This window comes from Lolium perenne, chromosome 2 (assembly GCF_019359855.2).
Source record: "Lolium perenne isolate Kyuss_39 chromosome 2, Kyuss_2.0, whole genome shotgun sequence".
Classification (NCBI taxonomy): Eukaryota; Viridiplantae; Streptophyta; class Magnoliopsida; order Poales; family Poaceae; genus Lolium; species Lolium perenne.
In genome coordinates this window covers 254,576,542-254,604,349 of record NC_067245.2, presented here as the reverse complement: position 1 = coordinate 254,604,349, position 27,808 = coordinate 254,576,542, and the positions used below count along the sequence as shown (strand labels likewise).

The 27,808-nt window shown below is 45.6% G+C and overlaps 1 protein-coding gene and 1 pseudogene across 2 annotated transcripts; both read right to left on the bottom strand.

Moving 5' to 3' along the window:
• Positions 1-4,438: 4,438 nt before the first annotated feature.
• On the bottom strand, positions 4,439-8,679 carry LOC139830049 (wall-associated receptor kinase 4-like; annotated as a pseudogene).
• A 117-nt stretch (positions 8,680-8,796) lies between these two features.
• Positions 8,797-11,788, bottom strand: LOC127335645 (protein RETICULATA, chloroplastic-like). Of its 2 annotated transcripts, none has more exons than XM_071826637.1 (8): positions 11,283-11,788; positions 11,110-11,208; positions 10,772-10,992; positions 10,470-10,539; positions 10,262-10,341; positions 9,942-10,006; positions 9,422-9,617; positions 8,797-9,040 (listed from the first exon to the last, which is right to left on the bottom strand). In XM_071826637.1, exons 1-7 carry the CDS (start codon positions 11,742-11,744, stop codon positions 9,424-9,426), a joined length of 1,191 nt encoding a protein of 396 aa, XP_071682738.1. In that variant the 5' UTR covers positions 11,745-11,788; the 3' UTR covers positions 8,797-9,040; positions 9,422-9,423. The 2 variants fall into 2 exon arrangements, with proteins under 2 accessions (XP_071682738.1, XP_071682737.1); XM_071826636.1 differs by having other exon boundaries at positions 8,797-9,027.
• Between the last annotated feature and the right edge of the window lie 16,020 nt (positions 11,789-27,808).

Here is a 27,808-nt window from a genome sequence, read left to right as displayed (position 1 = left end):
AGGGTATCAAGAATTGTGACTGTCACTCCCTGTTCCGGGAAGGGAACTGCGAACGCGGCAGGAAAGGAACTCCACGAAGTTCTAGTCAACCTGTGAAGACTGACGGGCATAGTTTTCAGAATAAAATAAACCTTTTGAAGAAATGATTACAAAAACTTGCATTGGCCTATGACTTTCTGGTCTATGGCTGTAGCTAGTGCATGATACACATATTTCCTAATATGAACTTGTTGAGTACGCTCGTACTCATTCTATCCCATTTGAACCCCCTTCTTAGATCAAGGCACCGAAGGAGAAACTACCGTGGAACTCGAAGATAGAGGAGTCAACTGCAACAAGATGAAGAATCCAATCAAAGAAGTCAATGGAGTCAACTTCTGCATCAGCTATAATGGAAACCTAGACTAGTGATAGAAGGGAATCTTTCCCTAATCCTAGCACCTAAGTAGCTAGATTTCTATAGCAAGCCAAGTAGCTCTTGAACTTGAGTTAGCAATAAGATAGACTACGAGTCGTTCTTCTGGAGCTTTATTTGAAGTTTTACCTCACTGTAAAGTAGGAGGTTGTGTTGATCTTATGTAAACAGTTCATGTGTACTTCTATAGACATACCTTGGACTCGCATATGTTTCTGTTGTACCACTCTGAGAGATGTAATATGAGTGGAACGGTGTTTCACTTGTGTTATGTCAACGACTTGTGTACTACACCATGCAGTGGTACGCTGGGTCACCACAGTACCCTTACGGTATAAGTGATTTACATGATCTCATGGTCGAAAGGACTAGGTAACTATGTATCGAAAGCTTATAGCAAATAACTTAATAACTTGATCTTATGCTACGCTTAATTGGGTGTGTCCATTACATCATTCACATAATGACATAACCTTGTTATTAATAACATCCAATGTTCATGATCATGAAATTATGATCATCTATAAATCAACAAGCTAGTTATACAAGAGGCTTACTAGGGACTCCTTGTTGTTTACATAACACACATGTATTAATGTTTCGGTTAATACAATTATAGCATGGTATATAAACATTTATCATAAACACAAAGATATATAATAACTACTTTATTATTGCCTCTTGGGCATATCTCCAACACTTATACTGTGGAGATGTACATGTAGAATTTTTTGTCAGATATTTTAGATATTTTGAAGAAAAAAAATTGGTTAGAGGGAGCATACACACCCGGAAGTCGAATTAAATTTCCGATCTCGGGCACTATAATGATTTATGCCTGCTTTTCTAAGCCTTCCATGTATATAGACTTCCTAGTCTATACGCGTGCGGCTACTGTCCCGCTCGGGGTCGGTTTCGAGACGCGACAGTTAAAGTGGTATAAGAGCTCAAAGTTAGAATACACGGATAAAATGGGTAGAACATTAGATTAGTTTTATGACTAACATAGATGCATATTTTCTTGTATAGAACCACTAGTAATATTTGGATATATTCGTTAGAACCATGGTTTTATTGCATGACCAAAAAATTTGTTTTACCAACTATGGATTAGCCAAAAACATGTGTTTAGGACATTTTTCATATATATTGTGCACCTCTCATGTATCATGGTAGTAAACATAAAATGCACGTTAAAGAAATCAGTGCCGTGGCTAGGGGAGGATAAACTATGAATGTTTGAGGGGGCGGGGAATAACTCTATTTTCTTTCATCTAAGTCTCTATGCAAAAAAATCTTCAACGTAGCAGTATTCGTGCGCACTCCTCCTCCTCTGCCACCCACCTCGTCATAGCGCACTTGTCGCACATAGATGTTTACAAAATAGCCATTGTTGCATGCCTTCTTACAAACTAGGCTTAGCCTTGTATGCATATCTAAATTAAAGTCTTCCTTCAAAAATCTCTTTCTAGATACCTAATGTCTTGGCCATCAAAATAATGCCTATTCTGATGATTACCTAAGGCCATCAAAATAATACTATCTCTTTACAGCATTAATACCATCTAGCAGCATATCCATACTACCCATATCCGTGTTCCATTCCTTTAAGGCCTTTAAACCCCACCAGAAACATTGACGGAAATCACATTTGAAGAAGAGGTGCATAAATCATTCATTAACATTACCTAATGTCATGTTGAAGTTCATAGCACTTTGCTTGCTGAACTAACCATAGATCATCAAGTCAAACCTCAATCACTTTGCTCTTTTAAATTAAAGTTTAAAAATCCCACATTTTCAGATGCATGAATGCAACTACAAAAGTTCTAAACCTACCCTCGTGAGACCTAAATCTACAGAATCTGACACACTCTCATGAATAATAAGAAATTGTGGAAGCTAAAAGTCCCTCTCAAGATTAAGATTTTTGTGTGGTGCCTTTGTACATAATTAATATTGACAAGAGGCAACCTTGCAAATCATAATTTTCAAAGTAGCAACAAAATACATCGGCTGCACTATCATAGTCCACTATTTCGTTTAAATTTGCTCAAAAAGTATGGTCTATTGTCCCGGTAGTTTCCAATTTGTACCCACCTCTTATTGGCATGTTCGTTTGGTGCTTGATTATGACTTCTGAGGTTTCCATTAGAACTTTATTCCCATATCCTAGTGTGGACGATGATCTTATATTGGGCTATTTGGATATGCAGAAATTATATTGTGTTTTACAAGAGAGAAATATTTCCCATTACAGATTCATGTATACGTCGATGCCATAAGGTCCTTGCTAGGCTACGGAACAACAAGCCTTGAGAAGGAAGCAAATATTGCATGAATTCTGCCTCCAATCCGGGCAAGCACCAAACTGGAGGAAATTTGGAATTATATTCAGCAAGCACGTCTCGGTAAGAACTTGCCAGACCATCAAGCAAAGTTTACATGTCCCGGACAATGATAATAATTTCATTCATCTTGAACATCCACTCATTATTCCTGGTAAAGACAGAAAAGTTGATTACAACTTTTTTTTTGATAAATTTAAATCCAAACTCTCAACTTGCAAGGCTGACCAACTCTCACATCTTGCTAGACTAGAGATTATAAAATTTCTTTTCTCTTATATCCCTGTCTATTACATGTCTAATATATTGTTCACCAAAAAAATTTATTACAGAACTTACAACATTCACTAGAAACTTTTGGTGGACGGAGATTAGGGAGGAAACGAATTTGAGGAGTCTTGAGAGCTTGGAAAGATATTTGATTCACCAAGAAATGAACGAGGTCTGCGAATCAGAAATTTGCAAGCAATGAAACAAGGTCTCATTCTGATGGCGGCTTGGATAATTGCAAATCAGTCACGTGATTTCCTCCATGTTGTGTTGAAATCCAAATATTTTCCCGACTCTTCCATTTGGTGCCCAAATTCAAACACTCCCAAACTGATTTATGGGCCTCCATTGTCAAAACCCTTCCAATTCTAAAGTATCATTCCTTTTTATCTCTGTGTGGAGCACTCCTTGGTTCAACGACTAGGCTCACGTCTATGATACTTTAATTGTACATCCCGGTAACTACACTTACCCAACCCAAGTGAAAGACCTTTGGAATCCAAACCAACAAACCTGGAACCACCATCTCATTGACTCTCTCTTCCAAGCTCCCATGGATACCATTATCAAAATACTCCAATCATATGCTCACAAGATGATGATTTTTTGCGTTGGAAACTAACGCCTACAGGAAAATGCAATTAAAAAAATGCATATTGTGCTTGCGTTCAAAATTTGCAGGACCAAGGAGAGCCAAAACCACAATAGGTACACCCTTCCACTAAGTATATTCTACTCCAAATTTGGAAGAATAAGCAAATAACTCCGAGAGTCCAAGCATTTGGGTGGAGAATACTGCGAAAGGCGATGCCAACTGGTACAAGGGCAGGTAAGTGCAGCCAACATATTAGCAAACTTTGCTGCAGGTGCAGAGTGGAGGAGAACGAAACACATATGTTCTTCACTTGCAGCTTTGCTCGAGCTGCTTGGTTCGCTGAGCCATGGCATATAAGATCTGATATGCTTATTGCTAACACTAATTCTCTCATTCAACGGATTCTAAAAATGCTAAACATGAACCATCCTTATGCCAATCTTCGAAACATCTTGACTTTTATGTGGTCCAATTGGAAAACGAGGAATGATTGTTTATTTAATAGAAAAGAAAGCCACCCAAAACAGGTCCATCATATGGCAAATGCTATTAATCAGAACATGGAGATGGTGAATGTATTGTAGGTTTTGCCAAACAGGTCGCAAGTTGATGGCTCGATGCAATTCTCTTCCCTTGCGCCAACCAAAGCAGGACTTCAAGCAATGCATGTGAAGATGAAGCTCAATCTGTGATGATCAAGCAGGGGGAAACGATCAAGATAGATCTGGCAATAAAGGGGAACAAAATATTTTCGGACGCGGCATGGAAGACAGAAAAATGTTCCAGATTTTAGGAAGAGCGCACTTGGAGTTTATTGCCAGATTCAGTAAAGCCAGCTGAGGGCAACAATTCTTATTCAAGCCTCAACAGCCAAGGCCTCGTCGCCATTGCATGCTGAAGCCCTGGCTCTACTCTTGGAAGCGACTATGGCAGACCGTTTGCAAACCATTCAGGTTACTTTCCTCATAGACAATCTCACTTTATCAAAATCAGTTGCAGCAGTAAAAACTACAGATCCTCAAGCTTATAGGGAGCACATAGCAAATTACAAACAGGCTTCCAGGGAGCTGCAAACACAGGTCTATTATATCAAAAGAGATATTAATAGAGTTGCTCACAATTGTGCACATCAGGCAATCAAATAATGTACCTATCTTTATCAGCTCTAGTTCAGCTCATCAAGACAATTTCCCTATAGCTCTAGCTCTTCAAAAAAAATCTCTTCAGGGATTTGTAATGCGCGCTGTAAATTGTATTGGAGCTGAATGAAAATTTAGCGTCTCTGGCGCCTCCCTCTGTTAAAAAAAGTGTGATCCTTAGTTGGAACGAGTATTTAAAGAGATCTTTCCCACACGGATGGCAGTTTGGTATTCAGATCGGTACTCTGTCTCCAACAGCTTTAATTTGTTGACGTTTGTCTTTCTCATTAATTTGTGAGGTGTGGTTCTCTCCTCTAGCTGTGGTTTTTTAAATTAATACTCCCACCGTTTTAAAATATAAAGCGCCTAGTTAAAAGTTAACGTCTAACTTTGACCAAATTTAGACAGAAAATATAAACATCTACAATACTAAATCAATATCAATAGATTTACTATAAAGTATATATTTCAAATTATCCATTTAATATTGTAAATATGGATATTTTTTCCTAATTTTTGGTTAAAGGTAGTAGGATTTAACTTTATATTTTGAGACACAAGAACTATAACTTATCGAAAAATGGCTACAAATACCCCCAAAACTTATCGCGGTATGCTCAAGGACGACCCGAACTCTTGCTCTAGACTGTACTGGCGTGTGCCATCTTGACCAGCCAATGGAACATCGCCTTGAAGCCCATCATACCTTCCTTCTCTACCGTAAGGATGCCGAACCACATCATCCTTTCTCGGAGCAACCTTCTGTGCCCTCAGAGACTGCAGCCTCATCTCCACGTCCTTCATGCTAGGCCTGTGATGTCGCCTCAGATTCAGGCAACTCTCTCGCTAAGCTAGCCATGTGTTTGATCACCTCCTTATTTCCTTCCTCCAGAGCATGATCATCCACAATCTCCTTCAGGGGCGTCTCCCCCATAGCCCAGAGGAAATAATTCGACAGGTTTTGCTTCTCACCATGCTCGTTCTCAATGAGGGGCTTCTTTCTCATCAGCAACTCAACAAGTATAACCCCGAAACTGTAAACATCACTCTTCTCAGTTAATATGCCCGTGTGGTAGTACTCAGGATCCAAGTAGCCGAAGGTACCCTGCACGGCGGTGACCAAATGTGTCTGGTCAATCGCTATTGACCTCGACGCACCGAAGTCTGCAACCTTTGCCATGTGGCTGTCGTTCAGGAGTACATTCATGGACTTGATGTCTCTATGAAGGATTGAGACCGAAGCTGCAGAGTGCAGGTACGTGAGTGCTCCGGCGATCTCAGAGGCGATCCTTAGGCGCTCCTCCCAAGGCAGCGGTAACAGATCACCATCTTGCTCGCAGTGCAACATGTCGTAAAGAGTGCCGTTGGAGATAAACTCGTACACAAGCAGGGGGACCTCGGCTTCCAGGCAGCATCCATGGAGCTTTACCACATTCCGGTGGTTGATCTGTGATAGGATGGCAACCTCGTTGATGAACTGGTCGATCTCGCTGCTTGCCACGAGCTCTGCCCTCTTGATTGCGACGACGCGCTGGTCCGTCAGGATGCCCTTGTACACTGTCCCGTGGCCGCCGCGGCCAACCGCACGTGAGAGGTTGAAGTTATTGGTTGCCTTCTCTAGCTCTTCCAGGGAGAATATCTTGGTGCTGTCACTAGCACTTGAGTCAGAAGAGAAGAGTTGTTCAAGGAGGATGCCTTTGTTCTTACGGAAGTACCTCCTCCTGAGCTGTTTTTGGGCATCTTTCTTCCATCTATGGATGATAATGACCACAATCGCGGCAAGAAATAGAACTCCTGCGCCAGAGCTTAATCCAATGGTAACACCTGCATCAAATTGGCATTTGTTCTACCGTGTTAGCAACCCTCTACTTAAAAAGGGGACCCAGATGAACTAGCAAACCGCAACAACCTGAATTATCTCAAAGTGTCGTACCTAAGATAACGTCGGATGTTTTGCATTTCCTTGCAGTTCTGTCAAAATCTGTTCCATGCGGACATCTAGAGCAAGTAAAACTTCCCAGGCTATTCTGACAGATGCCATTGCAAGTGTATATATCTGGTTGCAAGCACTCGTTGATATCTGCAAATTGCACCAAGTCCATGAGAAAGGAAACAGAGTATACTTCTTGCGAATCATTAAGTACACATATACCAAGAACTTGCCTGTACATCCATCTTGGAGGTAAGGATTTCCTTGGAAACCGGAAGAGCATTTGCACCTGTAGCCCATATGATTACTTGTTCTGTCGTCGGTGACATCTACGCAATCGCTACGAGCGCTGACGCATCTGTACTCGTTCTTGTTCAGCATCGCCTCCTTGCACGTGGAGTTATCAACAGCCCACTTCAACATGCCAGATTCCTCAGAGAATGAGTAGAGCTTGGTGCTCCGGTCTCCTAGGAAATCACCTGGATCGGACAGCTTCTGAATCCTCAAGACGCCTTCGTTGATAGAAATGTCAGTGACTACCAAGTGCTCGGTCATTTGGAGGATGGCAGGAGAAGACCCTGGGTTGCATGTCAGGTAAAGATTGATCCTTGCGAAGCAGCCCAGCTCTGTGCCGAAGGGGAATGGAACGCTCACGTTCCCGCACATGGTCGGGCAATTGTCCTTGGGTTGGCTGGAGCCGTAAACTGTTGTTGGATAGAAAAATGATCGTGCCAAATTTGTACACGAAATATCTATAAATTGTTATTCACTTGTCGGTACAGAGATGGAGGGGATTACCTTGGTCTGGTGTACAGCCATCGACGACATAGGGATTGCCGGAGAAGCCTCTGGAGCAGTGGCAGGTGTAGCCTCCGATCGGCGAGTTCCGGCACTCACTCTGGTTACTGACACAGGCATACGTCACCCTGTCGTCCATGGCACGCCCGCAGTCTGGCTGGTCGGGGATGGCCCAATCCAGCCGAGCTGGAGGAACCATCTCCACATCAATGTCATGCTCCAGATCGCTGGGCCTGAACGTGTACTTGTCCCGGCCAGCGACTAAGAAGCTCAGTTTGTCCCGGCTGACACCGTCGCCGGCGCGCGATATGTTGAGGGTGAACGCCCGGAGGTGTACGCTCAGGTCGATGCGGCAGCAACCCAGGCCGACGCAGAGCCCATCCGGCAGCTTCCGCATGACCTCATCGCCGGCGCAGACCACGGAGCAGTTGCCTACCACAGCTCCCGTGCCGCCACGGTCGAGCAGGGTGGCCGTGACGCCGCAGCCGAGGACAAACAGCGACAAGTTTGCCGCGCCGGAGATGGCGAAGGGTGTGCCGGGGCCTTCCCACGAGGTGGAGAAGGTGCCGGCGCCGGATCCCATCTGCACCGTGCGCGCGACATAGACGGCGAGCGCAGAGACGGAGCCGCTCGACAAGATTGTGTAATCCACCGTGACGTTCGGGCTGCCGAGCAGGAGGCGCTTCTTGGCGTCGCAGGTGAGATTGAACCCCTGCAGGGAGCACCCAGGGCCTATGCCGAAGGGGTAGGAGAAATCGTTCAGCCCGCAGCTCGTCCGGCAATCGGCTGCCGCCGCAGCTGGTGCGGCTAGAAGGGTCACCACCATCGACAACAGAGCCGCCATGATCAGGACCATCACGCCTCGCCTCTGTTTCGCGCGGTTATAGCATACGAGTGTAGCCATTGCGTGTTCAAATTGGGTCGTCTAGCAATAGTGTCGCAATTGCAGTGCAAGACGTCGTCATTTGTGATTTGTCAAGCTATAGGACTTCATTAGACGACGTACCATTTAGGTGTAGTACGGGATAACACGTAGTAGTCCTGTCCCTTTCAGCAGATGGACTTCCCTTGGCATTGCCCAGTCGCCAATCGGGTTCTGTTAGCCGACAATTTGGACTGACTGGATTGCCATCCACTATACCTATGCCATCTGGCCAAAATTATAATGGCAATTTGTGAGGCTTGATGATCCATGTGCATCATGTTTCAACTTTCAACGTTATTTTAGCATCCAATTTGGCTAAATTCAGCCCACACGGAACACATAAACAGAAAGAAAACATCGGGGGGAACTGGGGCAGTGAAGTCACATTACTCATTACTCATGTGATAAATTAATGATGCAGTCGACAAACTGAATGTCTCAATATAAACGTACATGAGTAACTGAAATCAGATTCGCTCATGTATCCCAACCTTTCTCCAAGCGATCAGAGTTTCACAACTTCCAGAGGGCTGCAGCTGCTACTGCCTCTCAGCAAAGGTGAAAAACAAAAACGAAGCTCCATCACGATCTCTTGCTTGAATTCCACCTAAAAAAATAGTCTGCGGTATTAAAAAGAAATCAACAATTATTTGATAGTACAAGATATCTATGAGTCAGCCTTCCAAGCTATGCAAGAAAATGGCAGGACCTAATCTGATGTAGCTGAATAGGTGTACACAATTGATTGTCCATTTGTCATTTACAATTAGGTGCAGTGAGTAGGCTGGACTGCTATTAAAATATTTTTCATTTGTCATTTACAATTAGGTGCAGTGAGGAGGCTGGACCGCTATTAAATATTTCCACAGCTCTATATTATCTTGGCTTTAAGCTTTCAATATGAGTTTCAGGACATAGTCCCTTATCTGACAATCAATGTCATGACCTAGTACTACTGGCCAGAATATGGCAAGATGAACAACTGAAACAAGATCACTCACCATTACTGAACACCACTCCATCGGGCCCAATCGATAAACTGCATGCCACCATAGATGTTGTTGGCAAAACGAACACCAACAGTGAAAGCCATAGCAACAGGGGGGACACCCTTTGCAACTGGTGATGCCTCAACTACTCGCTCCAGACCATTGATGATCTGATAGCGTGTATTAGATGATACAGCAAGAAATACACCTACATACCAGTATTGCTTGTCAGTTGAATGAAACGCACAAATGTTATTTGCTAGTAATAGCTTGGGGCATGAATAGGAAGCTCAATGATAACATAAATGATAACACTAGAACAATTTATGTTTCCAATGGCAGAGATTATCTACTTTGAAATAGTTAGATGAATGTTCACGAGAAAATTGGTCGAAGCTAAGCAAAACTCAAACCATTAAACATTAACGTATTTACATATGAATGTTTGACTCGTCCTTGCTGCTTGCTATACTCAGAATGTATCTAAGACCAAGCAACAGAAGTGGTAAAATGAAACACATAATACACGTACCCCAAAGAGCAGCACTTTTAATAAGTGGCGGAACAGGGATATCTTCATCTGATTTCTTAACACTCCTGAAAATGAATAGAAGCAAGCAACATGAAGTAAATCAGATAGGAGAAACATAATGTGAGAATACTATTTATTAACAATACTGGGATGCAAACAAACAACAAAGAAACCTATAACATAACTTCTATAGAAAAGGGTAGCATAATAGAAGATAGCCAAAATAAAAATGAGAAAAAAAATGATTATGCATCGTTTGACTATATTTGGAAAATTAAACTGTACATCACATGTGTCAAAAGCACAGACATAAGAATTACCTCTTTGCAGTCATTATCATATTACATATTCCCTGGCCAATTATACCACAGACAAATCCAACTGAGCCATACAAAACACCCTGGAACACAAACAACCCAGTTCAAACAGCATAATGAATTAATGATGCTCCAGCAATTCGAAACATAATATTAGATAATCATGCTTCAAAACCAGAGTGAATACTTCCGATGAAGCAACATTTGCTACCTTATAAAAGTATGTTCCGATTCTTTGCTGAACTGTAAATCTGCAGCCTGGCCTTTCAGCTTCAAATACACTGCAGGTCAACAGACATGAAGGCAGAGTGTCAGACTCGATGATATTTCATATTCAAAATAGATACTACTACTGAATAGCAGCATGTCCATAATCCATTTAAATTGATTGCTTGGACCAAGTCTGATGGTCATGAGGAGTGACACTACGAACCAGTAACCTATTGACTTCAGTTCTAATATTATCTATCAATCTCTAGAGGCAACTTATGGAGAAATGTTGTATAATTTGACCTGCTTGGCAAAGCTCCAGCCATGCGGCTGAATCTTCCAAACAGCCCTGTTGAAGAAGAAGCCTTTCCGAATCTCACATATGGAGCCAGCATCCCAACGAGTGCGATATCGACAACCACCCCAATCAAAATATCAGCAGCATACAACTCGAACTCTGACCAGAAATCCTCCCCCCTCTTCTGCACCTCCGCAAGCGTTGCACAGCACGAGTCAATCACAACCTGCACTCAATCCAAACCCCCAACTTAGAAATAACATTAGGACTAAAACATTTATATAAAAAAAATACCAGCTCTGAGTTCTGATAAGAAAAACAGTCATCGATCAATCGAACACACCTCGGTGCCAACTTTGAAGAGGAACGAAGGATCAGCAAGCATTCTGTTGCGGAGCGCTGAGAAGGCCCGGATCATCGCGCTGATTGGCCACGGTCCGGCCTGCGCAGATTGAAAGGGGTGAGGAAACCGCCGGCTTAAGTCCTTCAGTAAAAACTCTGTTCAACTCGGTATACCTGCAGATCGAAGTACCGGAGCAATAGGACTTGCCGTATGCCGACGTCCTTGGCCGCCTCCATCATGTCGCCCGGGAGCGCGACGCCGCGGGCCGCGGCGAGGCGCAGCACCTCGCTGAAGCCGAGCAGCGGCCCGAACTCGGCCTCCTCGTAATCTTCGCCGCTGCCGTCGTCATCGTCGCCACCTCCATCCTTTCCGCCGTTTCTACCTGAGCCGTTGCCGTGGTTCCCGGCACCCGATCCATCGCCGGTGGCGGCGCGGGGGGCTTGCGGCCCAGGGCAGGAGAGCCGAGGAAGCTTGGGGAGCGGGGAGAATAGTTTGACGGAAAGGTGCAGAGGTTTTGGATCGGGAAAGGGGTTGGAAGTGGGGCAGCGGGAAGGGGAGGGGGTGGCGGCGGCGGCGGCGATGGCGGCGGTGGAGGAAGCGAGGGAGGAGAGGGAAGGGGAAGCAGAGAAGGCCATGAGTGGTCGCAAGGGTTTAAGTTTCTCTTTTCCCCTTTTAGTTTCGACCGATGGATCGTTGCTATGGTTTTCTGTTTGCCAAAGTTAAAAAACTAGGGTTTGGTAATACTCTCTTACAAAGTTAACTTTTGATGCGATGGAGGGAAGGGGGTACAATCCTCCTAAGAAGCGGTTTATACATTTTATAGGGCAAACAACATGAAGTTAGTGTGGCACCCCATATCAGCGCGAGGATGGCTCGGAGGCCTAGGGCTCCGGCGGGTGGCCTTGTCTTTGATCCTGTCGACCAAGCAGTGAAGGCACTGATCTAGGGATGAGCTTTATAGAAGACGCATTCATTGCATGCTTTCAACCCGTCCAAGGGATGGCCAGGGTTGTAGACGCAAAGCTTGCGGCATTGGCTTTGGTGTGCTTTGCCTAGTAGTGTGCCACCGGTCGGCCAACATCACGTCGTTCTTGGATGGGTGTTAGGTTAGTCGCAGCTTGGAGAGGGCCCCGTGCTAGACCTAGTGAGAGAAGGGGCACTCATGTGGTGCATCATCTCCGGTGCATGATCGCATAGAGGACATCATGCTTGGCGTTGTAGCTTGCACAAAGCCCATCAAGCGCCACAAAGGACCGCCTTATTCTACTTGTGCCCTCGCACAATGCAAGATTTCATCATCCACTAAGCGGCACCCTTGAAGGTGGCAACCAAGCATCTATAAACAATGTTGGGACATTCTCGACAACTCAATTAAATGCTCTTAAAACCAACATGAAGCTTTATACCACAGTGATTTAGCTTCACAGTGATCTCTTCCATCTAGGGTGCCCAAACAACCAAGAGTGAATAAGATCCACTAGGAAGTGAAAGGTGAATCAACTAATTTGGTGGAGTTGTAGATTTAGGTCTTATCTCCCAAATCCTAGAAAATTGAGGAGATTAAGTGGCTAGCAAGAGAGATCTAGGGATTTGAAGCTCGGGTATTAATGGAGAGTAGAGAGTGAAAGGGGTCTTCTTGGGGAAGAAGCCTTTATGTTTACATGGCCCTCCTTTTTCAACTTTTACACACAACCACTTCACTAATAGGAAGTATCGCTTGGGGAGTGGCACAACCGCGGTCCACATATAGCCATTGTCTGTTTCTTACTTCAAGCATTGTGTGCGGTAATGCTGAGGTTACCACCGGTAGTACCAATTATTATTTTTGAGGCGAACCTTGAAAAATAATTCTCTATGCATCTAGAGTGGTACCCCTCATATACTGCTTAAAAGTAGTGGTTGGAGGACCCTGGCCAGTTGTAGCCCGATATTTGCTCGGCCTGCTAGTGGCGCTCCTTGGAAGAAGCGGTATTAACGAGACTGGTACTAGCGTTCCTGGTGGTAGGCACCAATAGTGCCGCTCTTGGGAGACAGTGGTACTACCGTTGGCTACCCGGTACTGCCATGGGAGTAGCTGTCGGGTTTAGAGATGGTGATCTCCTCAATTTTTTAGAAGGCTTTTGCGTTGGAGCCCCTCTTAATAGTACGGTTTTTCTACCACTCAAATGAAATGAAAAGGTCAGAAGCATCGTCTTTACCCTTAACATTTGTGAGGGGCAACAAACTATCTTGTGCCATCTTCTAGTAAACCTATATTGTTCATCCACACAATTAGTACGTTAATTATAGTATTGTCATCCATATACACCCGGGAGCCGAATTGAATTTCCGCTTTTGCCATTAAAAGAGTTTTCATTCATGCAAGATCTAGTTACAATCGTTTCAGACAGAGCAGCTGATCTGGTCAAGCATAAACATAAATTTTCGCCAATGCATGTGCTAAAGTATCTCTTTTAGCTAAAGATGTAGAAAATAGAATACATTCCTTCTAATCTGATCGATATCCCTGCATACGAAACATAGATTTGAGAAATTCTGACACTCAACTTTGATGGCTGAGTACACACATGCACAGTCAGTTTCAACATATGTAGGATGTATGCCTTGTTTTACACAGTGTAACAAGCAGTTTAAAAGATCTTTTGCCTCAGCTTTGTCGGCATCACCACATGACATTAGTTGATCTGACATGGAACAGATCACAGCAGCCAAATGATCTCTAATAATACCACCCATAGAAAACAAACTCGACATGCCATCTAACACATATTTTGATTAAAAAACAATTATAAGCATGATGCTGAAACAAGAAATTGCAGCATGATCTCGACTAGAAGAAATAAGATAACATACATGACAATGGAAGAAGACACATTCGCGTTGTCGGTGTTGTCACCCATGTCGTCGTAGTCTACTGACGTTGAGGAAGAAATCGACATTGGGAAAGAAGTCGTCTACTTACGTGATGAAGTCAGTAATCGTGCATAAGTGCTCCCAAAAACCGGCCTTATCGCTTTTGCCCCGTGCAACCAAGATTTCGGAGTCCTAATGTCTCGACTCGCGGTACACACCGCAAGACGGGATGGGAAAGACCTTAATCATCGCAAAGCTCTGGACCCAAAAGAAGGTTGTGGTGTTTTGGTATTGTGGTGTGTCTTTGGAGATGAGTAAACACTATGTTATAGGCACACAAGAGGGAGGCGAAGAGACAACCACAAAAGAGGAAGTGAGAAGTTAGGAGGTGGACCAAACAGGTGGCGGCCGAAGCCGAGCAACATTGGTATTCATTTTTCACTATAGCAAAAGCATTTCAGCTTTCCAGTCGTGTGTGGCAAAAAATATGGACATTGGCTCATCTTATTCCCACAAGCTGTCGCGCGCGTCGTGATGAGGCGAAGCGGGCGGAGGAGCACGCGTGTAGTTGTCTTATTCTAATGCTCATAAAACAACTATAACAACCCCTTATAAAGATGTCCAACTATCTCTAAACTAGCAATATGAGACTAAACTTTTGTCCCACATCTTGACATGCATGAATGGGCTAACTAGGCCTTTGAAATTTTCAGAAATTGTGGACTAAGTTAAATTGGCTAGGCCTATACTAGGCCAAAATTCCAAACACGTTAGCAATTTGGTACTATCCAGACAACGATAGCGGTCACCTCTTCTCTCTACTTGTGACCTTACCATACACCACCACCACCATGCGCAAGCATGCTAGAAGTTCATCAATTCAGCTATCTCTAGCTACTATGAATGACAGCTAATCATCACAGTCTAGTGGTAATCAAAGTGGAGTTCACCAAAGGGGGGTCAAGGGGGATTTCTTCACATTCTTCTTCACAGATGGTGGCGTTACCTCTGTCATGTCACATTGCGTTTTCCCACTACATCATCTTGTTCTTTTATCGCTTTGCTCTAGCCATGGCTTGACTCAAATTCATCAGGCACAACAGTTGCTAGGAATATCTCATCTTCGCCCAAACCTAAGATTCACTTGCGAAGAATGTACCAAGCAAGAGCCAGCTTGACATGGACCTCATAAGTGTGGAACGGTTTCTGGTCAAGGACCTTAAATCTATTCTTCAAATTACAAAATTCCATCTCGATGATGACTCTAAGCCTAGAGTGTTTGAGATTGATTTTTTTGGATTCCGTTGTCTGTTCCGTACACTGAACTCGTTCAGATGGTACCTGGTCTTATTGAAGGTTGGTATAATCCTAATTCGACATGTTGATGCATGTAAAATAGATACATATTGTGGGTATTTAATGATAATACCATGTGTTTACATTGATTTGTGGGTATTTACCAATGATCTCATTTATTTTGTTTATAACTCTGCGGAACAGGAAAACCCTATTTTGTGTATTTTCACTTTTAGAGACCTATACCGAGTCAAATTGACCTGAGATTTTTGAGCGTTATTTTTTCATCGGGAGAAGCACCCTGGAACCTGGAAGCACACCTGGATGGCCCAAAAGAGACCAGGTGGCGCGCCCAAACATGTAGGGCGCGCCACCTACACTCTTTCGGTCATCGATCGTCCAAATCACGTGAGTTTTTCGCCCGCCGACGTATTTCGACCTAAAAATCATTCTATATATGGCCCCAAAGAGTTTGTGAGAGGAGAGTGATACGTTGCAAACGTATCTATAATTTTTTATGTTCCATGCTTGTTTTACACCAATTTCCATATGTTTTGTTTACACTTTGTTGCACTTTTATGCATTTTCTGGAACTAACCTATTGACAAGATGTCACAGTGCCAGTTCCCTATTTTCTACTGTTTTGTATTTCAGAAAATCTGTACAGGAAATATTCTCGGAATTAGACGAAACAAAAGCCAAAGTTCCTATTTTACTGTAGCGAAGACGGAGTCGAGAGGAGAGACGGAGCCGAGCCACGAGGCGGCCACACCTGGCTTAGGTGCGGCCCAGCCCATGGCCGCGCCTAGGGGTGGTGTGGGCCCCTCAGGCGCCCACCGACCTCGCCCTTCTGCCTATTTATTAGTCTGATCGGGAAAAATCTAAATACCCAATCCTCCATCCACGAAAACTTCCGTCGCGGCTGATACGTCCAAAACGTATCTACTTTCCCGAACATTTTTGCTATTGTTTTGCCTCTAATTTGTGTATTTTGGATACAACTAACACAGACTAACGCTGTTTTCAGCAGAATTGCCCTGGTGTCTTGTTTTTGTGCAGAAACTCAACTTTCAGGAAAATCCCCGGGATTAATTCCAATGAGCCTATTTTCACAAAAGATGGACGGAGCCAGAAGACCAGAAGGAGGGGGGCCACGAGGCGCCCACCCCACAAGGCGGCACGGTGGGCCCCTGGGCCGCGCCGGCCTATGGTGGCGGCGCCTCGACCAGCCTCCGACGCCCCCCCTTTCGACTACTTAAGGGTTTCGACCTAAAAACGCACGGGGGTTAGACGAAATTGCCAGAAGACATCCAGAACTCCGCCGCCATCGCGAAACTCCGTCTCGGGACCAGAAACTCCGTTCTGGCACTCCGCCGGGACGGGGAATTGGAGGAGATCATCGCCATCATCACCACCGACGTCTCTCCATCAACCAGCCATACTTTCCCCATCCATGTGTGAGTAATTCCCCCGCTGTAGGCTGAAGGGGATGGTAGGGATTGGATGAGATTGATCATGTAATAGTCATAAGATTGTTAGGGCATAGTGCCTAGTATCCGTTATTGGTACTTTTATGATATTGTTGCAACTTGTTATGCTTAATGCTTGTCACTAGGGCCCGAGTGCCATGATCTCAGATCTGAACATGTTATCAATTCATGATGATATTCATTGCTTTATGATCTTACCTGCAAGTTGTATACACATATTGCTGTCCGGAACCCGAGGCCCCAAAGTGACAGAAATTGGGACAACCGGAGGGGAAGGCGGTGATATGAGGATCACATGTGTTCACGGAGTGTTAATGCTTTGCTCCGGTGCTCTATTAAAAGGAGTACCTTAATTACCAGTAGATTCCCTAGAGGACCGGCTGCCACCGGCTGGTAGGACAGAAGATGTTGTGCAAGTTTCTCATTGCGAGCACGTACGACTATATATGGAACACATGCCTATGGTTGTTTAGTATTTGGATACTGTTTTATTACTATCTGCAAATGCCCTGCCTTGATTGTTACATGAGTTCTCTTATCCATGCAGCGCCCGTTCATCCATCCCTGTGCCTACAGTATTTTAATCCTGTTGTTTACTATAATCACTACTGCTGTCTTTGTTACACTGCTGCTGATATTTCACTACTGCTACTGCTATAAAAGCTGTTACTCTTGATAAACTCTTGCGAGCAAGTCTGTTTCCAGGTGCAGCTGAATTGACAACTCCGCTGTTAAGGCTTACAAATATTCTTTGGCTCCCCTTGTGTCGAATCAATAAATTGGGTTTTACTTCCCTCGAAGACTGTTGCGATCCCCTATACTTGAGGGTCATCAAGACTATTTTCTGGCGCCGTTGCCGGGGAGCATAGCTTTATTTGCAAGTTCACCTGAATTGATATTGTTCGCTACAAATTCTCCATCATGGGTAAACCTCGCGATACCAAAGTAGCCATATTACCATCCACTACAAGAAAGGTACAACTCTGAGTACCTCTGCTGCTCTTGATTCACCATCTATGATAAGTCAACTTGTTTCACCAACACAAGCTTCACGTATTGGTACTTCTGTTGAAACTGAAAATTCCTCTGATAATTTTGATGATGCTTCTACTGTGCTTGATGATAATGGTTCATTAGGTCCTTTTCTAGATGCTACAATTGCTAGGTCTAGACAAATTGAAAATACTGAAATTCCTAATGAAAATATTGTTACACCTGTTAATTCACCTGAGTCTGTTGAACACTCTAGTGATGATCTTGATGAAGATTATGTGGAACTTGATGATGACTTTATTAATAAATGCAATGATACTACTGATGCAAGTAATATTAAAAAGCTTCTTGCACAACGTGCTGTTAGATATAAATTGTCTCATGATCCTAAATTTGCCACATCTCCTATAAACATTAAGGATAAGGAGTATGAATTTTCTCTTGATTTATCTCATATATCTATTGTTGAGAAAAAACCTTTTTGTGGTACTGAAAAAGAAAGCGCTGTAGAGCACATGAATGAGCTTTCTACTTTGAGTAGCTTGTTTTCTGATGATATTAAGATGCGTACTTATTTTGTTGCTAAATTTTTTCCTTTCTCATTAAAGGATGATGCTAAAACTTGGTATAATAGTTTGCCTCCTGATTCTATTGATAGTCCAAGTGGTTTGCTTGATGTTTTCTTTCGGAAATACTTTCCTGCTAGTGCTCAACATATTGCTTTGCAGAAAATTTATAGTTTTGACCAGGAAGATGGAGAGAAATTGCCTGAAGCTTGGGCAAGATTTTGCTCTCTTATCAGAGCTCGGCCTGGACATGATTTGGAAAAGCATGACCTACTTGATATATTTTATAGTGGACTGATACGTCTCAAACGTATCTATAATTTCTTATGTTCCATGCTAGTTTTATGACAATACTCACATGTTTTACATGCACTTTACATCATTTATATGCATTTTCCAGCACTAACCTATTAACGAGATGCCGAAGCGCCAGTTCCTGTTTTGTGTTGTTTTTGGTTTCAGAAATCCTACACATGAAATATTCTCGGAATTGGACGAAACGAACGCCCAGGGTCTTATTTTTCCACGGAGCTTCCAGAAGACCGAAGGAGATACGAAGTGGGGCCACGAGGTGGCGACACCATAGGGCGACGCGGACAGCATGGGGCCCGCGTCGCCTATGGTGTGGGCCCCTCGAGCGCCCCCCGACTCTGCCCTTCCGCCTACTTAAACTATTTGTCGCGAAAACCCTATTACCGAGAGCCACGATACGGAAAAAGTTCCAGAGATGCCGCCGCCGCCAATCCCATCTCGGGGGATTCAGGAGATCGCCTCCGGCACCCTGCCGGAGAGGGGAATCATCACCGGAGGGCTCTACATCACCATGCCCGCCTCCGGACTGATGTGTGAGTACTTCATCCTTGGACTATGGGTCCATAGCAGTAGCTAGATGGTTGTCTTCTCCTCTTGTGCTATCATGTTTAGATCTTGTGAGCTGCCTATCATGATCAAGATCATCTATTTGTAATGCTACATGTTGTGTTTGTTGGGATCTGATGAATATTGAATACTATGTCAAGTTGATTATCAATCTATCATATATGTGTTGTTTATGTTCTTGCATGCTCTCCGTTGCTAGTAGAGGCTCTGGCCAAGTTGATACTTGTGACTCCAAGAGGGAGTATTTATGCTCGATAGTGGGTTCATGCCTCCATTGAATCTGGGACAGTGATAGAAAGTTCTAAGGTTGTGGATGTGCTGTTGCCACTAGGGATAAAACATCAATGCTTTGTCTAAGGATATTTGTGTTGATTACATTACGCACAGTACTTAATGCAATTGTCTGTTGTTTGCAACTTAATACTAGAAGGGGTGCGAACTCTGTTCTCTGTTGTTCTTCACAAGCAAACATCATTCTCCACACCATACGTTTAATCATTTGTTTACAGCAAGCCGGTGAGATTGACAACCTCACTGTTAAGTTTGGGAAAAGTATTTTGATTGTGTTGTGCAGGTTCCACGTTGGCGCCAGAATCCCTAGTGTTGCGCCGCACTACACTCCTCCACCAACAACCTTCACGTGGCCTTCATCTCCTACTGGTTCGATAACCTTGGTTTCTTACTGAGGGAAAACTTGCTGTTGTACGCATCACACCTTCCTCTTGGGTTCCCAACGGACGTGTGCTTCACGCGTTATCAAGCACTTTTTCTGGCGCCGCTGCCGGGGAGATTTCTTGCTGTCACGAATTTGGGCAGGGTTCTCTGTAGGTAACTCGGAAAAAATCTGCCAATTTACGTGCGTGATCCTCAGATATGTACGCAACTTTCATTCAATTTGAGCATTTTCATCTGAGCAAGTACAGTGCCTCTAAAAAATTCGTCTTTACGGACTGTTCTGTTTTGATAGATTCTGCCTTTTATTTTGCATTGCCTCTTTTGCTGTGTTGGATGGATTTCTTTGTTCCATTGACTTCCAGTAGCTTTGGGCAATGTCCAGAAGTGTTAAGAATGATTGTGTCACCTCTGAACATGTGAATTTTTGATTATGCAGTAACCCTCTAATGAGTTTGTTTTAAGTTTGGTGTGGAGGAAGTTTTCAAGGGTCAAGAGAGGAGGATGATATACTATGATCAAGAAGAGTGAAAAGTCTAAGCTTGGGGATGCACCCGTGGTTCATCCCTGCAAATTTCAAGAAGACTCAAGCATCTAAGCTTGGGGATGCCCAAGGCATCCCCTTCTTCATCAACAATTTATCAGGTTTCCTCTCTTGAAACTATATTTTTATTCGGTCACATCGTATGTACTTTACTTGGAGCGTCTGTTTGTTTTTATTTTTGTTTTGTTATTTTCCTTCTCTGAATAAATTCATGCTTGTGTGGGAGAGAGACACACTCCGCTTGTTCATATGAACACTGGTGTTCTTAGTTCTATCTTTAATGTTCATGACGGAGTTGAAAACCGCTTCATTAATTGCTATATGGTTGGAAACAAAAAATGCTGCATGTGGTAATTGGTATAATGTCTTGAATAATTTAATACTTGGCAATTGTTGTGCTCATATGGATCATGTTTAAGCTCTTGCATCATGTACTTTGTACCCATTAATGAAGAACTACATAGAGCTTGTTAAAATTTGGTTTGCATGATTGGTCTCTCTAAGTCTAGATATTTTCTGGTTAAGGTGTTTGAACAACAAGGAGACGATGTAAAGTCTTATAATACTTACAATATGTTCATATGTGAGTCTTGCTGCACCGGTTTATACTTGAGTTTGCTTCAAACAACCTTGCTGGCCTAGCCTTGTATTGAGAGGAATTCTTCTCGTGCATCCAAATCCTTGAGCCAAAAACCATGCCATTTGTGTCCACCATACCTACCTACTACATGGTATTTCTCTGCCATTCCAAAGTAAATTACTTGAGTGCTACCTTTAAAATTCTATTCTTTTCCTTTACAATACATAGCTCATGGGAAAATAGCCTTAAAAACTATTGTGGTTAAGAATATGTACTGATGTATCTTATTTCTTAATAAGTTGCTTGTTGAGCGGTAACCATGTTTCTGGGGACGCCATCAACTTTTACCTTTGTTGAATATCATGTGAGTTGCTATGCATGTTCGTCTTGTCTCAAGTAAGGGCGATTTTCATGATCAAATGGTTTGAGTATGCATATTGTTAGAGAAGAACATTGGGCCGCTAACTAAAGCCATGAATCATGGTGGAAGTTTCAGTTTGGACACAAATCCTCAATCTCTTATGAGAATATTATCTGTTGTTGAATGCTTAAGCATTAAAAGAGGAGTCCATTATCTGTTGTCTATGTTGTCCCGGTATGGATGTCTAAGTTGAGAATAATCAAAAGCGAGAAATCCAATGCGAACTTTCTCCTTAGACCTCTGTACAGGCGGCATAGAGGTACCCCTTTGTGACACTTGGTTGAAACATATGTATGCAATGATAATCCATGTTAATCCAAGCTAATTAGGACAAGGTGCGAGCACTATTGGTAATCTATGCATGAGGCTTGCAACTTATAGGATATCTTATACATAACGCATATGCTTTATTACTACCGTTGACAAAATTGCTTCTATGTTTTCAAAATAAAAGCTCTAGCACAAAAATAGTAATCCATGCTGCCCTCTGCGAAGGGCCATTCTTCTACTTTATTGTTGAGTCAGTTTACCTATTCCTTCTATCTTAGAAGCAAACACTTGTGTCAACTGTGCACTGATTCTTACATGTTTACCTATTGCACTTGTTATATTGCTTTATGTTGACAACTATCCATGAGATATACATGTTACAAGTTGAAAGCAATTGCTGAAACTTAATCATCCTTTGTGTTGCTTCAATGCCTTGTACTTTTAATCTATTGCTTTATGAGTAACTCCTATGCAAGTCATATTGATGCTTGTCTTGGAAGTATTATTCATGAAAAGTCTTTGCTATATGATTCATTTGTTTACTCATTGTCTTCATCATTGCTTCGAATCGCTGCATTCATCTCATATGCTTTACAATAGTATGATCAAGATTATGTAAGTAGCATGTCACTACAGAAATTATTCTTTTTATCGTTTACCTACTCGAGGACGAGTAGGAACTAAGCTTGGGGATGCTTGATACGTCTCCAACGTATTTATAATTTCTGATGTTCCATGCTTGTTTTATGACAATACCTACATGTTTTGTTCACACTTTATATCGTTTTGATGCGTTTTCCGGAACTAACCTATTGACGAGATGCCGAAGGGCCAGTTGCTGTTTTCTGTTGTTTTTGGTTCCAGAAAGGCTGTTCGGGCAATATTCTCGGAATTCGACGAAACGAAGACCCAACATCTTATTTTTCCCGGAACCTTCCAGAAAGTCAAAGGGGGACCAGAGGGGAGCCCTGGGGGCCCCACACGTGTGGGCGGCGCGGGCTAGGGGGGCGCGCCCCCCTAGTGTGAGGAGGCCCCGTGGCCCCTCCGACTCCGCCTCTTCGCCTATAAGATGCCTCCTGACCTAAAACATCGACACGGATTGACGGAAAAGTCACGGTACGAGAAACCTTCCAGAGCCGCCGCCATCGCGAAGCAAGATCTGGGGGACAGGAGTCTCTGTTCCGGCACGCCGCCGGGACGGGGAAGTGCCCCCGTGTCGTCGTGGTGAACGAGCAGATGCCATAGGATGGCTTAGATTGGGGCCGAATGGACGCAAGAGGATTCGGGGGAGGGTTTGCGATCAGGTGGGAAGAGATTCCGGATGGTTTCCTCAAGAACTTGGCCAAGGCCAGAGGTTGAAGAAGAAAGACACAAGGAAGAACTCCCTCTAGATCACCATTTTCATTGATTCACAAGTTACAGGCTCTGCCTTCCTACACACGCGCGTACATACTTGCTTGCCCGTGAAGAAGGGCTGCCCCCTCTCCTTATATAGGGGAGAGGGTGGCTTACACTGCAAGAAACCCTAATGGCATCTTTGACTGGACAAAACTACTTTACAGAGTTACTGTACAAAGCTACTTTAACAGGCTACTGTACAAAGCTACTTTAATCATAGATGACACCGGGGCCTTCTTTTATCAGGGCTGCTGATGTCCTCCGGCTTCTTTGGACGTCACCTCTCTCTTTGGCGCCAGGGCTCTGAATAAAGTTACTTTGCTTGGCTCATCCTTGTCTTCTTGCTCTGAAGAGAATCTTTGACCAGACCTGCCGACAGGCTCTCCTTTCCGGTATCTTCTATACCGGGTTCCGGCATACCCCTTTGGGGATACCGGCTTAGCCTTGCTCTCCCGGATTCCTACTAGGCTTCCGGTAAGAACATTAAACCGGTATCTTGATGGCTCAAACCATCCGGTTTGGCATGCCTTTGGCATACCGGGGGTTATCCCCCCAACATTAGTCCCCGAAGCTGGTATAGTCTGGAGGATTCTTTCCTACAGACCATGCCAGGTTTTCATCTTTTTAAGATACCGGTTTAGTCACTCATCTTTTGAGCTTAGTTCCGGCACCTTTACCCTTGTTCCTTTTCTTCTCTTTGCAAGGCTTGTTCCGGCACCTCTTTTTTCCGGCACCATGTGTCTTTACTCCTTCCTCGGCGAAGTCGAGAATATATCGGGCCCCGCGCCTGTCAGTGACATGCGCACTGTAACTGACGCGCCAGTGTCCGCTGTCACATCGTTTCGACTCCCGCGCACGCATTTAATGCACCGCAGCGGATCCCACTACCTCTTCGGGATCCCGCGTGCGCCTCCGTGTGGCCTCTGTTTTCGCGCGTGTATTCCTCCGCCACGTGGTGGCCCAAGGCGCGAACCGTCGCGGGCCGTGAGGCGAACCGCCGCGGCCCAGCGGTTCCACGCTCACTTTCTCTCTCTTATATAAACGCAACTGCCCGTTCCTCTTCATCTTCTTCGCATTCTTCTCCTCCGCGCACAGAGCTCCACGCCTTTGCGCCTCCGCCGTTCTCCGTCCGCCGTCGCTCGTTCGAGCTCCGGTGCCCGGCGAACTCACGCCGTGCCGCCGCCGGACTTCGCTGTGCGGAGATCTTCGGCAGCAACTTCTTCGCGTCCGCCGCATTTGTGCTTCTTCGCGAGCTTCTCCGTCTCGCCGTCGACGGTGCTCGCCGGCGGCCGTAGACCCGCTTCTCTGCCAGCAAACTCTTTCCCCAGCGACCGCGCCGCTCAAGGTTGGTACTAATTTCTCTTTACTCGCCGTTCGCTTGCTTTCCAGATCTTGAGCCTTTGGTGTTCTTATTTGCTCCTTTTTCTTTGGTTTTCCTCTTACTCGTAGATCTTCACGCAGGGTTCGAGTCTGGGATTTCTGTTTCTCCACCTTCCCTCGCGATGTCCGACGAGGAAACCTCCTCCGCATCCTCTTCTTCCCTTTCTCTTAAGCGCCGTAGACCTTCTCCCGGTGAATCTACGGCCTCAGATCCAATGGAAACCGATTCCGGCAGCCAGCAGGAATCCGGTAACCCCCAAGAGTCCGGCGGCAACCTAGAATCCGGTAGCTTTAGCCAAGCTTCCGGTAGTCAAGAGGCCAGCAGCTCTGGCCAAGCCTCTAGCAGTTCCAGCCAATCTTCCGGCGAGGAGCCTTCCCCACCCACTCGCGGAGCCTGGATGGGCTCCAACGTTACAGAGTTCGAGATTGATTGGCTGTACCGGTCTCGAAGGATTCCGGAAGGAGTTTCCTGTCGGATTCCGGATGACGAGATCGAACCGGATCCGGAAGACGACGAGTTTGTTGTTTTTCTTGCTCACTTCGAGCGTGGCTTCGGCCTTCCTGCCTCTACTTTTTTCCGGGAGTTCCTAGATTTCTACGAACTCCAACCTCACCACCTTCCTGGCAACGCCATTTTCTATCTCTCTTGTTATGCCACCTTCATGGAGGCTTACATCGGCATTCGTCCCACTTGTGAGACGTTTGCCCGCTTCTTCAACTTGCGGATCAACTCCGTCCAGGGCAAGGAAATTCCTAAGCCCAAGCCGCCCGTGCAGTGCGGCTCCTGCATCGTCGGCTCCCGCCAAGGGAGCACTTTTCTTAAGTTTACCGGCCTCGAGTCTTGCCGCACCTGGCAAGGAACTTTCTTCTACGTGAAGAACACCGGCCGCGCCGATCGCATCAATCTTCCTCCATACCAAGAGGGGCCCCCCAGCAGAGCCAACTGGAGCTACAACCCGAGGACAGAACATGCCGAAACCAATCGGGTAGTGCGCTTCTTGGCCTCTTTGAAGAAGGAGACCAACATCTGTTCCGACGATGTCATCCGGACTTTCATATCGCGCCGGGTGCTTCCTCTTAAGCGCCGCGCACATAGGATGAGCGAGATGTATGGCCCAGGCGATCCTACCAAGATCACCGGCCGTGCTCTCAGCAAGAAAGATGTTGTTCTCAAGGCTAAGCAAATTTGTCAAACTGCTATGCCTTTTACTTGGGAATGGGGCCTCCTTCCCCTCAGTTCCTCTAACCGTCCGACCCAAGAAGTAAGAGATTGCGCAACTTGGGGTTGTCTTTGCCGGTAAGTTTCTGCTTTTGCTAACCTTCTTTTTTACCTTGTTTCAGGCCAGGGACCGCTTCCCCTCTATCCAGGCAGAGCCGCGAGGACCTCTCCGGAAGCGTGCCTTTGACTCCTTCGACCCGGATCCCTACATCTTTTGGAAGGACCTGAAGATGGGGAAGACCCCGGCTGCGCGCCTTGGCCGGGACCCGCCGGAGCCCACCGGAAACCCCGAGGAGCTGGTTGTGCTCGAGGTATTTTCTTTTCCGGCTTCTTATACTTTGCCATTATCGCTTTCTTGCGAATTGCTTCTTAGCCATATTCAACTCACAGATCCACGAGCGCGTGCCGCCCCTACGCGCCGAGGCCGGCATTGAGTTTGTGGACAAACTCATGGCCCAGGGCCAGAAGAACAAGCAGCCGGCATCTACTGCCGGCTCCAGCCATGCTCCTCCCTCCAAGCGCTTCCGGACGGAGCCCGTGGGGGAGAAAGAAGTGGGCGTGCGCCGCTACGGGCGCAAAGCGATGCCAACCGCTTCCGGGTAATTTCATTTTCCGGCTTGCCTCCTTTTTTGCTAAGTTCCTTTTCCGGTTGCTTTTTCTCAACCACTTGTCTTTTCTCTTTTTCTCAGCCCCGCTCTCAAGCTTGGTCCAAGGCCATCGGGCTCTGAGGGATCCGCCAGGACCTCAACCCCTCCTCCTCGTTCAAGCCCGGCACCATCTGGTGCCGGCAACACCTCTGCCTCCCTTTCGGGGGCACAACAAGTCGGGCGTGCGGCCCCTTCACCGTCGGATCACCGCACGGAGGAGGATCTTTCCTTCCTCCCGAACACCAAGACACCGGCGCCCGGCAACACCGGCGCCGGAGAAGAAGAAGCTGCCGGGCGGGCGGAGCCTTTTGCTCCTCCCGTCCTCGAAAAGACAACTTCCGCGCCGGAATCTTCCGCGCCGGAAGGCTCCAAGACGGGTGACGCTCCTAGCGCTCCCCCTTCTCCACGCACCATCCTCATGCCTCCGCACGAGGCTCCTCGCGCCCAGCCCTCCAAGGCCGCTCTGGCGCGCCGCCGGCCAAGACTTCCGGGGCCTCTTCTACCGCGCCGCCGCCCAAGCCCTCCAAGCTCATCAAGGGGAAGGCGACGGCCTCCGGCGCCCCTTCGGGCGGCCAGCAGCCCTTGGTGCTGCACGTCTCCAAGGCTGCCAAAGCGCCGGCATGAAGGCCACCGGCCTCCTTGGCCGCATTACGGAGTTCCGGCGCCAAGGCCGGGACTGGGGCACCTCTGCCGTATGCCCAAAAGTGGAACGCCGCGGACATCACTCCGGCGACCCGCGGCATGGGCAAGGATCGGCTGCCGGCACCTGATCTGTCGGGGATCGGAGCTCTGAGGAGCACTTCATGCGGCTCCGGGCTGCCGTAAAAGAGCTTGACAGCGCGTGGTATGACTCCACGAACAATCTAACGGTACGTTCTACTAACTTTCAACCTTTGCCGGTTTCTTTGTTTCCGGTTCTGCCTTATCTTTTCCTTAGTTCGTGCCGGTTTCTCTCTTGTCTATCTTCCCAGTCCCCGAGTTTTGTGGTGAGAGCGCAGCTCTTAGCGCAAAACTTAACTTAAGATTTTAGCGTGAAACCGCTTTGCCCGATCCCGAGTTTCGGGTTAAACCTCTTCTTCTTAACACACAATTTACCTTAGAAACGCGCAAAACCGCACTGCGATCCCGAGTTTCGGGTTAAGAACTTTGTTCTTAGCGCAAAACTTAACTCATTTCTTCTTTTTCTTGAACAGGTCACCGCTGACACTCGGAAGGCCCTTTTCGAGGAGCTTTTGTGGGAGCACCGGGAGCTCGCTGAGGCACATGACAAGTGCCAAGGTAAGTTTTGTTCCACCGGCATCTTTGCTACCGGAAGCCTTTTTTCCTTGTGATATTCACAATTTCTGTTCAACGATGATCCCGGAAGCTTCCATCGATGCTCTGAAAGAGCAGCTCGCCGAGGCCCAACGTATTATTTTTCCTTCCTTTGAACTTGGTTTCTTTTCATTTTTACCAGTGTAACCTTGCTAACATTCATTTTTCCGGTTACAG